This window comes from Salmo salar, chromosome 18, assembly GCF_965601325.2.
Source record: "Salmo salar chromosome 18, fSalSal1, whole genome shotgun sequence".
Taxonomy (NCBI): Eukaryota; Metazoa; Chordata; class Actinopteri; order Salmoniformes; family Salmonidae; genus Salmo; species Salmo salar.
Genome location: NC_138308.1, coordinates 80,543,661 through 80,559,623, shown reverse-complemented (window position 1 = coordinate 80,559,623; position 15,963 = coordinate 80,543,661). Strand labels below are relative to the sequence as shown.

The 15,963-nt window shown below is 44.9% G+C and overlaps 1 protein-coding gene and 1 long non-coding RNA gene across 2 annotated transcripts in view; one reads left to right on the top strand and one right to left on the bottom strand.

Moving 5' to 3' along the window:
• The first annotated feature begins 91 nt into the window (after positions 1 to 91).
• On the top strand, positions 92 to 6,599 carry mettl3 (methyltransferase like 3). Its single transcript, XM_014156116.3, has 11 exons — positions 92 to 477; positions 756 to 949; positions 1,690 to 2,148; positions 2,425 to 2,600; positions 4,573 to 4,786; positions 5,059 to 5,246; positions 5,475 to 5,513; positions 5,606 to 5,714; positions 5,864 to 5,929; positions 6,088 to 6,200; positions 6,291 to 6,599. The coding sequence occupies exons 1-11, from the start codon at positions 375 to 377 to the stop codon at positions 6,400 to 6,402; spliced, it is 1,773 nt and encodes a 590-aa protein (XP_014011591.2). The 5' UTR covers positions 92 to 374; the 3' UTR covers positions 6,403 to 6,599.
• A 766-nt stretch (positions 6,600 to 7,365) lies between these two features.
• The window catches only part of LOC106577779 (uncharacterized), a 10,026-nt gene continuing 1,428 nt past the window's right edge, over positions 7,366 to 15,963 (bottom strand). The window contains exons 2-3 of the long non-coding RNA XR_001322197.3: positions 10,682 to 10,794; positions 7,366 to 8,150 (exon numbers count right to left, since the gene is read on the bottom strand). This is a non-coding gene — a long non-coding RNA (uncharacterized LOC106577779). The remainder of the gene's footprint in view (positions 8,151 to 10,681; positions 10,795 to 15,963) is intronic.

Here is a 15,963-nt window from a genome sequence, read left to right as displayed (position 1 = left end):
TCGTATTGTTGTTGAACAGACTGAACCGGAACTAGCCTTTTTTTAACCGGAAATGTGTCCGTTTTCAAAAAACATCCGTCTTGTGCTCATTTTAACATATCGATTGCTTTATAGTTGTCACGACCTAACATTATGTAAAACATTTATTTCAACGAGTTCTGAGAGGTGAAAAATTCTGCTTGCAATAAGAAAAGTTAGCTGTTAGATTTTGGATTTGTCTGTCTAGGTGGTTTCCTCCAACAACAAGGGGGAACCAGTCATTCGTTGTTGTTGCTAGTCCGACACAGTGCGAGCAGTGGCCACATTATCCCACTAAACTAAGTGATCTTGCATGCCCCGTTTTCGATTCATTTTCGCGGTAGCTCCTACTCTAAATGTCGGATACATGGAGCAACATCCAAGCACACAAGAAGCAGCTGGACTCGCTGCGAGAGAGACTGCAGAGGCGACGGAAAGACCCCACGCAACTCGCTGCAGGTATGTCTTTATGCTAACGTGTTAGCTAGCTAGAGAGAGGCGGGATGGGGAAATAAGATTAGACAATAGGGATTTCAACACACAGATGTATTTGATTCTATGCTGATGGTTAAAGTTGAAAAAGTTCAGCAAATGTCAATACTTGTGCATTGTCTGTGGACACCTAGCTATATGGTCCAGATACTAACGAATAACGTTAACTAGTGACCAAAGTTCTTAATCTGCATAAGCACTGTTACTGCTAATGGGATTTACAACCTATGGTTTTCTTTTCTCAGAGGTGGGAGGCAGCAGTACTGAAGGGGCTGCAGCGCGGAGTGAGAGTCCAGGACCAGCCCTCCAGAGTCCCCCACAGGAGGAGGCTGAACGTCCCCCGGACCCTGAACTAGAGAAGAGACTCCTGGGTTATCTGTCGGACCTGAGCCTCTCACTGCCCACTGACTCCTTGGCCATCACTGATGAGCTCAACACTGTGAGTGTGTATCCTTGTGACCAAGATCTAATGTTTGCTAAAACTAAAATTGTGACCAGGGTTCAAATACATGTGTATTTGAGTTGAGTATTTGTTATTTAAGTACTTTTGTCTGTGTATTTGAGTATTTTCAAATACACCGCCCAAAACAACTACTACTTTTATTTGAATGTTTATTTGTAAAAAACCAAATAGTATTTATCTAGTTAGTTAAAATCCTATTTTCAAATACCTGGGTTAAATGCATGGGAGTGTATTTGAGTATTTTCAAATACTTTTTTCCCTCATTAAAATGCAAATCAATGTATAACATTTTTGACATGTGTTTTCCTGGATTTTGTTGTTGTTATTCTGTCTCTCACTGTTCAAATAAACCTACCATTAAAATTATAGACTGATCATTTCTTTGTCAGTGGGCAAACGTACAAAATCAGCAGGGGATCAAATACTTTTATCCCTCACTGTACATTCCAATATTCAACTACTTGTTTTTTCAAATAAAGGTTATCTAAATAGTTGTTTTGAAATGTATTGAAAAGTAATTGAATTGCCTAAAATAGTATTTGAACCCAGGTCTGGATAGTATATGTGTGTGCTGATTGCTATTGCAAATTTTATGAAGTCTATGGATATGAATAATCGCTTTGTCACTCATTAGCCACTATTCCCATAACTGTATCACATTCCTTTTCCTATCCTTTCCCTTTTCTCTCATTCCACTTCTATTTTCGCCTCCACAGTCTGAAGTGCCTGTCACCCATGGCTGCATCCAGAGTCTGCTGCTCAAATTCTCTGCCCAGGAGCTCATCGAAGTCCGGCAGCCATCTGTGGCCACCTCCCCCTCCTCTTCTTCCTCAACGCTCGTCATCTCCGTGGACCACACAAAACTCTGGGCCATGATTGGGGGCGGGGCCTTAGGCCAGAGGAAGAGGAAAGCAGAGGACCAAGCCCACCATAAACGTCCGCCAGGTTCCTCCCCTGCTCTCCAGAGCCCGCCCTCCCCTCCGCCCACTTCCTCCATCTCCCTGGCACCGGCTTCCTCCTCCCAGCTGACCGGGCCCTCTGATTGGAAGGCTGGAGGAGGAAGGGGCGGGGCAGATAAACAGGGCAGGACCAGTAAGGGGCAGACGTCTCACCTGGACATGGAGATAGAGAGCCTCCTGAACCAGCAGTCCACCAAGGAGCAGCAGAGCAAGAAGGTACATTCACACCTTGGTAGAGGGAGGGGAAAGAGATGGGGATACCCTGGGGGTAGTTTGAACCATATCAGTACAAACCTTATTATACTGCCCAATGTTCAATCCATTTTTCAACCACACAGTCAATGGCGAAATCAAATTCCTTCCGTGTGTGTGTGTGTGTGTGTGTGTGTGTGTGTGTGTGTGTGTGTGTGTGTGTGTGTGTGTGTGTGTGTGTGTGTGTGTGTGTGTGTGTGTGTGTGTGTGTGTGTGTGTGTGTGTGTGTGTGTGTTATAGATGAGCAGAGAAATCCTGGAGCTTCTGAACACCAGCACAGCTAAAGAGCAGTCCATTGTTGAGAAGTTCCGCTCACGCGGTCGTGCTCAGGTCCAGGAGTTCTGTGACCACGGGACCAAAGAGGAGTGTACGCGGTCTGGGTTCACACCCCAGCCCTGCACCAAGCTGCACTTCCGGTCAGTACTGCTGCCACACAACCATAAGAGTACACTCCCAAATCTGTTTTATTCTTGATAACTTTTTTTTAGCCCCTTTTTCTTCCCAATTTCAATCTTGTCTCATCGCTGCAACTCCCCAACCAGCTCGCGAGGCGAAGGTCGAGTCGTGAGTCTTCCGAAACATGACCAGCCAAACCGCACTTAACACCTGCCCGATTAACCCGGAAGCCAGCCGCACCAATGTGTCAGAGGAAACACTGTTCAACTGACCACCGAGGTCAGCCTGCTGGTGTCCGGGCCGCCTCAAGGAATCCCTAGTGCGCGATGAGACGTGTAAAGCCCATCCGGCCAAACCCTGCCCTAACACGGACGATGCTGGGCCATTTGTGCGCCGCCCTATGGGACTCCCGATCACAGCCGGTTGTGACAGTGGTGGCGCCTCTAGCACTGTGATGCATTGTCTTAGACCGCTGCGCCACTTGGGAGGCGTATTGCTGATTACTTTTTTGCATCATTTCATTTAACCCAACCCCAAATCGCCTTTTTCCTGATTTTGTTGTTGTGCTGATCACATCCCTTATCAAATCAAAGTTTGTCACGTGTTCCCAATACAACAGGTGTAGACCTTAGTGAAATGCTTACTTACAGGCTCTAACCAACAGTGCAATTTTTAAGTAAAAAAAAAGTTATTAGGTGAACAATTGATAAGTAAAGAAATAAAAACAATTTCTTGCCATGCGGTAGTAGAGAGAACAGTCTATGACTGGGGTCTTTGACAATTTTTAGGGCCTTCCTCTGTCACCGCCTGGTGTTGAGGTCCTGGGGGGCAGGCAGCTTAGCCCCGGTGATGTACTGGGCCGTATGCACTATGAGCAGTTGCCGTTCCAGGCAGTGATTTAACCAGTCAGGATGCTCTCGATGTTGCAGCTGTAGAACCTTTTGAGAATCTGAGGACCCATGCCAAATCTTTTCAGTCTCCTGAGGGGGAATAGGCTTTGTCGTGCTCTCTTCACGACTGTCTTGGTGTGTTTGGACCATTCTAGATTGTTGGTGATGTGGACACCAAGGAACTTGAAGTTCTCAACCTGATATACTACAGCACCATCGATGAGAATAGGGGCGTGCTCGGTCCTCCTTTTCCTGTAGTCCACAATCATCTCCTTATTCTTGGTTAGGTTGAGGTCTCTGACCTCCCTATAGGCTGTCTCGTCGTTGTCGGTGATCAGGCCTACCACTGTTGTGTCATCTGCAAACTTAATGATGGTGTTGGAGTCATGTCTGGCCATGCAGTCGTGGGTGAACAGGGAGTACAGGAGGGGACTGAGCATGCACCCCTGAGGGGCTCCAGTGTTGAGGATCAGCGTGGCAGATGTGTTGCTACTACCCTCACCACCTGGGGGCGGCCCGTCAGGAAGTCCAGGATCCAGTTGCTGAGGGAGGTGTTTAGTCCCAGGATCCTTAGCTTAGTGATGAGCTTTGAGGGCACTATGGTGTTGAACGCTGAGCTGTAGTCAATGAATAGCGTTCTCACGTAGATGTTCCTTTTGTCCAGGTAGGAAAGGGCAGTGTGGAGTGCAATAGAGATTCTATCATCTGTGGATCTGTTTGGGCGGTATGCAAATTGGAGTGGGTGTAGGGTTTCTGGGATAATGGTGTTTATGTGAGACATTACCAGCCTTTCAAAGCACTTCATGGCTACGGACGTGAGTGTTACGGATCTGTAGTCATTTAGGCAGGTTACCTTAGTGTTCTTGGGCACAGGGACTATGGTGGTCTGCTTGAAACATGTTGGTATTACAGACTCAATCAGGGACATGTTGAAAATGTCAGTGAAGACACCTGCCAGTTGGTGGTAATCCGTCTGGCCCCCGCAGCCTTGTGATTGGCTGTATGTCTCCATTTAATCACTTACAGTCTATTTTAATTGGCTGAAGCATCTTATCTGGTCCCGCTGTATTGGCTGAGCCCTGTCATCTCTCCCTTCTCTCAGACGCATCATCAACAAGCATACAGACGAGAGTCTTGGAGACTGCTCCTTCCTCAACACCTGTTTCCACATGGACACCTGTAAATACGTGCACTATGAGATCGACGCCCCTCCAGAGGCAGAGGGGGGCCTGATGGGGCCCCAGGCCGGGGGCATGGAGGTGGGACTACACCAGGGGGAGGAAGACAGCAACGTGGGGAAACTGTTCCCCTCTCAGGTGAGGGAGAGGAGGAATAAAGTGAGAGAGGAGGGAGAGGGACATGAAGGGAAAAGGGGGAGGCCTATGAAAAGGGAGGAAGAGGAGGAGGGAGACTAGGCTTTTACGACACAGGCTTTTATTTTGGTACATGTGTCTGATGGTGTAATTCCCCTAAGGGAGAAATTAGGTAAATTAATCTGTCTACATAGGTGATGTCAGTTATCTCCAGAAGTGGTCAGACTGATGCTGCGGTTCAATCCAGTGTGATCCGGTTTTGTCCCCCATCACAGTGGATCTGTTGTGACATCCGGGTCCTGGACGTGTCGATTCTGGGGAAGTTCTCTGTGGTGATGGCCGACCCTCCCTGGGATATCCACATGGAGCTGCCCTACGGAACTCTGACGGACGATGAGATGAGGAAGCTCCACATCCCCGTCCTTCAGGACGACGGCTTCCTCTTCCTCTGGGTGACTGGCAGGTACCGCCACCAATCAGATATGAGTGGAATAGTGTGTTTCTACTCGACCAATCAGCTGCCAGAAGAACAGTGCATGCTAATGGGCATGCAGGGTCTGACCGAGGTTAATTATATGATAACGAGCCATAAACTCTTGATTTTTGTTTACGTTGATTGTTGCTTTGATTGACATCTTTCACTTTTTTCAATAGGCTGTTCAGTCTTCATGCCTATCTATATTTCTTTTAGGGCTATGGAGTTGGGTAGAGAATGTCTGAGTCTTTGGGGGTAAGTCTTTATTCATCAACCTTTGGGACCAGTAAGTAAGTAAGTCGTAATCTGACCGTTGGTCATAGCCATGCTTTTTTTTCTTCTCGTAGCTATGAGCGTGTTGATGAGATCATTTGGGTGAAGACCAACCAGTTACAGAGAATCATCCGTACCGGGAGGACTGGTCACTGGCTCAATCATGGGAAGGAGCACTGCTTGGTGAGTGTGATGTTGTGTGCCAGCATACCTCTTATCTGACTCTGTGGGCTCTGGGCAGTGTAGTGCAGTCAGTGGTGTATATTTGCTGTTATTGTGGTATAATTGTGTGTGTGTGTGTACAGTTGTATTGATGTGTATGTGCTTCTCAGGTGGGCGTGAAGGGACAGCCCCAGGGATTCAACAGAGGGCTGGACTGTGATGTCATCGTGGCCGAGGTCAGGGGTCAAACACAATCCATTTGATGTTCCAATCCTACGAGAGCCTAGAATGTTTTAACTCAACCCTATCTATTCTCTCTCCCTCTCCTGCTCTCTCATTCTTGTCTTTTGTCTCTACCTCTTTCTCTCCCCACCACCTCTCTCTCTCTCTCCAGGTGCGTTCCACCAGCCACAAGCCAGATGAGATTTATGGAATGATTGAGAGACTCTCACCTGGTACCAGGAAGATTGAGCTCTTTGGCAGACCTCACAATGTCCAACCCAACTGGTACGTGTGTGTGGTGTGTGTTCATTGAATTTGTAAATGAGGTATGTGAGTATTCTTTCATTTTCTAAGCGTTCTTTTTTTCTCTCTCAGGGTAACTCTTGGTAATCAGTTAGATGGCATTCACCTCTTGGATCCTGATGTCGTGGCTCGCTTCAAGAAACGTTACCCAGACGGAGTCATCTCCAAACCCAAGAACATGTAGAGAGTGGTCCTAAACGCCTTACATGGGGTCATCGTGGTCACCTACTTGTCCTGTTATAAACATGTTAGGTCACGGTATGAACTTAGACGCCGAGGGGAAACACTCAGCAATGCTCAGTGTCTGATGGACTGCCTTCTGGTTTTTATGTCTTTTTTTGTACCAATTACAACATTTTGTAATAAATATGGTTGAAGGAATATTTCTGGATCTCTATGATGCGAGTCAGACATACTGCACAATGAATCCACCCAAAAACATTTCCGTATATACTTTTTTTTGTATTAGTTTGTTAGTACATTTTGTCTGTTCCCATGACAACAGCACTACATTATACAAAGTGAGGACCGGCTAGTTTGGGGATCTTGATTGATTTACTTTGATTAAAAGAAAAACATTAACATTGGAAATGTATCAATATTTTCTTCACAGTAATTAGGAATCACATACATGTCTCATTCCAAACTTACCACAGTAGCACCAGATGTATGCTGCTACGTTCTCGTACAATCATTTTCACAATTTGTACAAAAATATATAAAACAGTTAGAAGTGGAAAAACATGAGTATTTATTATCCTTAAACTAGTAGGTGAAGCAGGGAAAATATTTCACTGTTAGAGGGTGGGTTGTAGAACCCAACGAAAGCACCAAAACACTGTTGAAATGTCTTCCAGAACAATCTGTTGACTTTCTCCTCCATTCACTGATGTTCCCCATAAGATGCCATCAGAAGTAAAGGTAAGAGCTGCACGTAAGCTGGAGGAGCTGCAGGTTAACATTTCTAGATATGAATAAAGTGTAGATGCATTCCAAGCAGCCAGTTGAAAAGGGCACTAGAAGAAGACAGCCAGCACCAAACTGAATTTAATTGAGGAAATGTTCAAAAGAGGTGAAAAGGCACAAACTCATTAGTATCTTCATCAGCCAAACCAATCAAAATCTAGTTACCATGTTTTTTCAGCAAGTTAGGATAGTGTTAGGATAAAAACCAAAAAGGCCATATTTAAAGTTGAGAGAGCATCATTTTCTTATATTCAACAGCTTGTATTTTAAAGACTTGAATTTGCAGTTGTGAATTTGCAAAATGATGCACTTGGTTGGTAATGATGTAGTAAACATTTTTCCATCTCTACTAGCCACACCAGCAGTGCATTCAGCATTTCTCTAGTGAAGAACTCAATCTACTGTGATATGTCCATCCTTTTCACAGTCACTTCTGAAGGGGGAGTTGAGAACGAACGTTGAGTACATAGGTACCACTGAGTAGATTAAGTCTCAGTCCTTTACATTCTATGTTCTGTTGAGCTATAATAATGGACGTCATAGCGGAGGGGCGAGAGTTCATTTTGGGGCGATGGCGATGATGACAGGAGGGATCAGTAGATACTAAAGTGTCATTCCCAGCACTGTAAGCCAGGGTCATATTCATTAGGGTACACCGTAGCAAAAATGTTTCACAACGGAAACCAAAAATGAGCGTTTCTTATCGGACAAGCCCAGGTATTCCCTCCCTATTTCAGTCCTTTTTCTTCCGTTTGATGCCTAATGAACACTACTCGGCACGTCGGGGCTGATCTATTCAGCAGGTGGCGTCCACTGCGTTGAAGTTGCTGTCCATCTGGTGTCTGAAGGAGAGGCGAGCCTTGGTGGAGAAGTAGATCTGGGAGCCACTCAGACTGCTGCTGCTCTCGCCCTCGCTACCACACGACACCGTGGACGACAGGCGGGGCTTCATCTCCTCACTGGGGACTGGAGGGAGGAAGGACGGAGGGACGGAGAGAGAGAGGAGTTATTGAACCAGTAGCACGCAACGTTTTAGCATCTTTTTTCATGATGTTGTTGTTGTTGCCATGTCTCTACGTGTCTACATAGTGAGGGATGATTCGATCATGCTATTTAACATACATAATGGTATGCGTCATCCCTCGTGTCTTTTCGTAACTTAAATGTGACGTGATATCAACTTCGTTGACATTCGAATGATGTAAATCTAATAGAGCAGGCTCTTCATTACAAAGGTGTAGGTGGAATGAACGAATAACGAATGACTAAATGATTGACGGACTGTTATAATACTGGGAAGTGGACAGGAAAAGAAGAACAGAGTGACATAAAACTCATGATTGACTTTCATAAGCGGAGCCCGGAGCAAGACCTTCACTGTAGCCAACTCTGACATACCTGGTTATATCATGGCACTTGTTTCAACATGTCTTCCAAATATGTGTGTTTTTGATAATCATAGATTAGTTGTGCAGCATATTATTACTGCACAGACAGCCCTGGGGAGTTCTGACATAATGATAATGTATGTAATTAACTCTGTAAGGGCTGGGGAGTTCTGACATAATGATAATTTTTTTAACTAAATATGTAATGGCTGGGGAGTTATGACATAATGATAATGTATGTAATTAACTATGTAATGGCTGGGGAGTTCTGACATAATGATAATGTATGTAATTAACTATGTAATGGCTGGGGAGTTCTGACATAATGATACTGTATGTAATTAACTATGTAATGGCTGGGGAGTTCTGACATAATGATATAGTATGTAATTAACTATGTAATGGCTGGGGAGTTCTGACATAATGATACTGTATGTAATTAACTATGTAATGGCTGGGGAGTTCTGACATAATGATACTGTATGTAATTAACTATGTAATGGCTGGGGAGTTCTGACATAATGATAATGTATGTAATTAACTATGTAATGGCTGGGGAGTTCTGACATAATGATACTGTATGTAATTAACTATGTAATGGCTGGGGAGTTCTGACATAATGATACTGTATGTAATTAACTATGTAAGGGCTGGGGAGTTCTGACATAATGATACTGTATGTAATTAACTATGTAATGGCTGGGGAGTTCTGACATAATGATACTGTATGTAATTAACTATGTAAGGGCTGGGGAGTTCTGACATAATGATACTGTATGTAATTAACTATGTAAGGGCTGGGGAGTTCTGACATAATGATACTGTATGTAATTAACTATGTAAGAGCTGGGGAGTTCTGACATAATGATACTGTATGTAATTAACTATGTAAGGGCTGGGGAGTTCTGACATAATGATACTGTATGTAATTAACTATTTAATGGCTGGGGAGTTCTGACATAATGATACTGTATGTAATTAACTATGTAAGGGCTGGGGAGTTCTGACATAATGATACTGTATGTAATTAACTATGTAATGGCTGGGGAGTTCTGACATAATGATACTGTATGTAATTAACTATGTAAGGGCTGGGGAGTTCTGACATAATGATACTGTATGTAATTAACTATGTAAGGGCTGGGGAGTTCTGACATAATGATACTGTATGTAATTAACTATGTAAGAGCTGGGGAGTTCTGACATAATGATACTGTATGTAATTAACTATGTAAGGGCTGGGGAGTTCTGACATAATGATACTGTATGTAATTAACTATTTAATGGCTGGGGAGTTCTGACATAATGATACTGTATGTAATTAACTATGTAATGGCTGGGGAGTTCTGACATAATGATAATGTATGTAATTAACTCTGTAAGGGCTGGGGAGTTCTGACATAATGATACTGTATGTAATTAACTATGTAAGGGCTGGGGAGTTCTGACATAATGATACTGTATGTAATTAACTATGTAATGGCTGGGGAGTTCTGACATAATGATACTGTATGTAATTAACTATGTAATGGCTGGGGAGTTCTGACATAATGATAATGTATGTAATTAACTATATAAGGGCTGGGGAGTTCTGACATAATGATACTGTATGTAATTAACTATGTAATGGCTGGGGAGTTCTGACATAATGATACTGTATGTAATTAACTATGTAATGGCTGGGGAGTTCTGACATAATGATAATGTATGTAATTAACTATGTAAGGGCTGGGGAGTTCTGACATAATGATAATGTATGTAATTAACAATGTAATGGCTGGGGAGTTCTGACATAATGATAATGTATGTAATTAACTATGTAAGGGCTGGGGAGTTCTGACATAATGATACTGTATGTAATTAACTATGTAAGGTCTGGGGAGTTCTGACATAATGATAATGCTAATGCATATAATACTGTAATAAGTACTATATGTGGAAGTTTGTAGTTCTCTCACCTGCAGGTAGGGGGCACTGTCTGCCCTTTTCACTATGTAACGGCTGACAGTGACAATGATATTGTATGTAACTAACTACGTAATGTCATGTACAACTCTAATATGTAATGCACTACTATGTAATGTAACTGACAGCCTGTAGTTCTCTCACCTGCAGGTGGGGGGCACTGTTTAGCCTTGCATCGCTCTTTACAGCGTCTGTACCAGGGGAAGCACTGGAGCACCTTCACACCCATGTCTGGAGCTGAGGGGAGCTGAGGGCCACTGAGGAGAGAGAGAGAAAGAGAGAGAGAGAGAAATATATGAATGGAGGAGTGAGGGGAGAATTTTTTTTTAAAACAGTCTTCTCCTGTAGATTTTGGTGTGTTTATCTGTTTCTGTTATCTTGACTTGTAGTTCCATAGCTTTTACACATCATTTGTCTCAAATGCCAAGCCCTAGACCTTTGTGTGGATTGGAATGACTTCTGCATATCATAACAAACCACAACATATCAAACCACAACCGCAAATTCATAGCTAATTGATTAACCTCATCACAAGAGCCAAATCAGCTAGTCGATTGTTAAGGCCGTCGCGAGAGACTACCAACTGTTTAACCTGGCCCTGATAACAGTTAACACGACAACTAGCCAACAAAACAAACCCACATTCACTCCCACAAAGCGTATGTGGCCACCGACTCTGAATGAACCTCTATCAACCAGACGTTACAGAGAGGATGAGTCTGATGGGTCTTCACCTCATCCTCACTCACAGGGGGTCGAACCATAATGGAATTAGTCCCGTCCAGTCCACTAGGCCAGTGGAATTAATAATGGAATTGGTCCAGTCTATGAGGGGACAAAGGGTTCAATGACATGACACGATGATGACTGATGAGGCTTAGCTCATTTCTATCGGGTCGCAGGCGAGCGTTCACACACATAATCCAGTCAATGGACGTCAACGGGCTATGGGCGACGGCTAGAGCAGCCGATTAAAAGCCTTGGCTTGAATTACACAGAGGTCACACGACACATACAACTCAAGACAGGATAAGGCATGCCTGGCCCATCATACCATATAGCACCGTAGGTGCTTAGAGAGATTATATGTGCATAGAGAGATATAATGCTCACGTCATGTCAAGTCTGCTACCCAAGGCACGTCTAATTGGCATTAAGATGCATGCTATGTGAAAGTCAGAGAACTTGAACTCCATGGATCTCATCCTCTCGGCATTTAGTCAGGCAGTTATAGTGACGCTGAAAGGATTTCATGCAATAGATGATATTTGCATAGTAAATGCAAACATTAATTGATGTATGCAGGCCCACTGAATACAGTACATTGACTATGGCTTGGATGTGTCGAGACTATGCTCCTGGCAGTCTGTCTGTCAATGACTCTGAATGTATTTAGATTCAATGTATATTTAGCGTTAGCATGTATAGACAGGCTATCTTGGCTTGGCGCACACTACCCACCCTACTATACCTCTCATTGAAGTCAAACGCACACACGCATGCACGCACACACACACAAACCCTACTTTGATTTGCTCTGGCCTACAGCTCTGCTCTTTGATCTGTGTGTGTGTGTGTGTGTGTGTGTGTGTGTGTGTGTGTGTGTGTGTGTGTGTGTGTGTGTGTGTGTGTGTGTGTGTGTCTGATTAGATGAATGTTTGTTGGGTCAATGGTTCATCTATTAAATTCTAACCTCAGGTCTTGTCAGTACTCTACCCGTGTGGCCCTTGGAGATAAGATAAACGGGGGGCCCCTCTGTCCACAGCAATGAACAAATATGCAATTGATTACAATGTTAAAGAAATAGAAGAGAATGGTGGTACTCAACTGAGACAGAAGAGCTGTCTGGTAAAAACCTTTCAGCAGAGTGTCGTCTGTATAGCTGTCTATTCATTCAGGAGATCTCAAAATAAATACCCTGTTTGACTGACCCTTTAATCCTGCTATTTACCCTGTGTTCCACTGACCTACTGTTAGGAGCCCCCCTGAATAGAACAGAGAAATGTAATGACTCTCTGTGGAAACAATCAAATGACTTTCTATTCTAAAACCTCTCACAAGGTCTTCCATCATCACAGAGCTCCATTTAGCTCTGATCTGTGGTAACATCAAGAGAGGGCGGCGGGGCTGCTGACAAACTCACGCTTTCCTTGCAAACCCTTGCCCACACAGAAGCCTGTCACCGTACTGTGCAGACGTGCAATCTGTAGCTAAAACCCTCTAACCTGGTAATCACTTATTGTTGGTTAGGGAGTGTGTGTGTGTGTGTGTGTGTGTGTGTGTGTGTGTGTGTGTGTGTGTGTGTGTGTGTGTGTGTGTGTGTGTGTGTGTGTGTTTTCCTGGCTGCTACAGCTTTCTCTGCACTCACAGGGATGAGGTCATTTCATAAAGATGTGATACCTCTCACACACTCTGTTAGCCCTTTTGACACTTAGAGGTCAGGCCAAAGGAGGACTCATTTCAGTGTGACACCCATTCCACTCTGTTAAGAGTCAGTCACAATGGGCAAAAATAGCTTTCTCAAAACAACTCTATTCTCTTTCTCTCACCATCTCTCTCTCATCTCTCCCCCCTCTGCAATCCTATCTCATAGACAGACACAGTGAATCCATTATACTAAGTCACACGTTGCTTGGCAAAGCACTAACTTTAGGAAGTTGGACCATGCCCACCTAAATCTCAGCTCTTCATATCGACAGTCACTGATCAATTTAGTCACTTAGGAATTCCTACGGGTGTTTAGGGCACCATTGTAATTGGTGAGACTCTGACTACAGAATATAACCTTGCTTGTTATTGTATGGGCAGTAGTGTACATTGGAGAGTGGGGGAAAGAGAGCAGGCTGGGCAGGAAAGATAACAATCCTGCAGTGTAGCCAAAGTCACACAGCGATAATACATTCTTTGTGTATTAATAAACCACTCAAACACACTTTTTTTCTCTCTCTGGGTCACAAACGCATGCACACACGCACACGCACACATACACATACACAGTCACACACGCACATACACATTCACACATGCACACACACATACACTAGATGGCCTGGTCAGTGGTGAGGAATTTGGGGCCCTGGTCATTACTGTCTGTAGTACAGCAAGTCTCTGGCAGAGAACAGCGATCACAGAGCCTAGAACAGAAAACAACCAGCCCAGTCCAGTGGGGGAGGGGGAGGGAGAGATGGGGAGAGAGATGGGGAGAGAGAAAGGTAGAAATGGAGAAAGAGAGAGGGGGAGGAGAGGGGGAGAGAGAGAGGGGGAGAGAGAGCAGGGGAGAAAGGAGAACAGTGGCCACCTAAACCACAGAGAGAGGGGGAGAGAGAGAGATAGGGGAGAGAGAGAGGGGGAGAGAGAGAGGGGGGAGAGAGAGCAGGGGAGAAAGGAGAACAGTGGCCACCTAAACCACAGAGAGAGGGGGAGAGAGAGAGATAGGGGAGAGAGAGAGGGGGGAGAGAGAGAGGGGGAGAAAGGAGAACAGAGGCCACCTAAACCACAGAGAGGGGGGGGGAGAGAGAGGGGGAGAAAGGAGAACAGAGCCCACCTAAACCACAGAGAGAGGGGGAGAGAGAGAGGGGGAGAGAGAGCAGGGGAGAAATGAGAACAGAGGCCACCTAAACCACAGAGAGAGGGGGGGAGAGAGAGGGGGAGAGAGAGCAGGGGAGAAAGGAGAACAGAGGCCACCTAAACCACAGAGAGAGGGGGGGAGAGAGAGGGGGAGAGAGAGCAGGGGAGAAAGGAGAACAGAGGCCACCTAAACCACAGAGAGAGGGGGGGGAGAGAGAGGGGGGGGAGAGAGAGGGGGAGAAAGGAGAACAGAGGCCACCTAAACCACAGAGGGAGGGGGAAGCTGCAGCTAGCTTTTGGTCCCTTTTTCCTGTGTATGTTCCCTCTAAGTGCAGGATCCTGCCAGGGCAGGGCAAGGGAGAGTACTGTGTTGACGTGAGGGACGTGCAGCCCTGAACCATGGTTTTACTCACACACTGCCTGCTCAGTGACTTGTTCAGGCTGCTACTGAGGGATTTCTCAATGTTAATCAAACACACATAGGTTTGTCTTATCGTGCACTGATTCTTCATAGTGTGTGTGTGTGTTCAATGTGATTATCCACAGTTTACTCTCAACACATCCACAGTTAATTATGTATATTGTACAAATGACAGATTACATACAACTGAACTGTATACAACAAAACCGTTTTTAAAACAGGTTATTCATGCGTGTTGCTGCCTGGAATGTTTTGTTTGATGGTTAGCAGCATGTAACAAAACCAGAAAAGTCAAGGAGTATGTGAGCAAACTCTACAGAAATCTGATGATCTGTTTTCCAACCTTTCCTACCTCCATTCCAAGTATTCAGTCCCATGGGAGACTAAGGCCCATCCAAAATGACACCATATTCCCTAGGCAGTGCACTACTTTTGACCAGGGCCCATATGGCTCTGGTCAAAAGTAGTGCACTATGTAGGGAAGAGGGTGCTATTTGGGACGTATTCTTAGAATGTGTGGCAGTGAGCCTGGGTCTGTAATGCCCCTGAAAGAAGCAGGCCCCAGCCCAAGTCCAGTCCCTCCCTGCCATGGACTATGACGCACATATAGGCCTATTGGTGCCCAGTCTGTCCACTCACATTAGAACCCTTGCCCATCTCCAAAACAGCAATGGAAATGGGAAAGAAATAACAACAACTCTTCAAATCTAATTACATTTCTCAATCTCACCCAAAATACAACTTGTCTTGTAGTTGTGTCATATCTTTGTTATAAAATGTTGAATAACAGGAGGCCAATGGCAATTTACCCTTGAAGAGGGGCCCCGTTATTTGCATGCCATAGAGAGGGGGCCTCCGTGCGCATGCACGTGACAGGGTTGAATGAAGTGACAGAACAACAGAACCAGACGAGCTAATCCAAGCTTTCAATTAAACAGTGCATCACCTCTCTCTCCCCACCAACTTCCCCCCCACCTCTCTCTCCCCCCACCTCTCTGTCTCCCACCACCTCGCTCTCCCCACCAACTTCCCCCCCACCTCTCTCTCCCCCCACCTCTCTCTCTCCCACTTCTCTCTCTCTCCCCCCACCTCTCTCTCTCCCACCACTTCTCTCTCTCCCACCACCTCTCTCTCTCCCCCACCTCTCTCTCTCCCACCACCTCTCTCTCTCCCCCACCACCTCTCTCTCTCCCCACCACCTCTCTCTCTCCCCACCACCTCTCTCTCTCCCCCCACCTCTCTCTCTCTCATGATGGAAAATGAGATGCCCAACTGGATTGCTGAGCACTGAGCAGTAACCATGTGTATGTGATTATGTGTTATTTAAATACTAATTTTCAGTCAGCTGCTTCTATTGGAAGTATTTGAAAGTATTTTCAAATAATTTCCTATAAATAGCCTATTTGAAAGTATTTTCAAATAATTATTTCAAATACTA

Bases quoted from the DNA above. Each gene is read 5' to 3' on its own strand.
- mettl3 (XM_014156116.3), top strand. From the start codon at position 375: ATGTCGGATACATGGAGCAACATCCAAGCACACAAGAAGCAGCTGGAC. The intron at 4,787-5,058 runs GTGAGGGAGAGG...CCCCCATCACAG, and splicing joins GGAAACTGTTCCCCTCTCAG to TGGATCTGTTGTGACATCCG. The intron at 5,514-5,605 runs GTAAGTCTTTAT...TTCTTCTCGTAG, and splicing joins GAATGTCTGAGTCTTTGGGG to CTATGAGCGTGTTGATGAGA.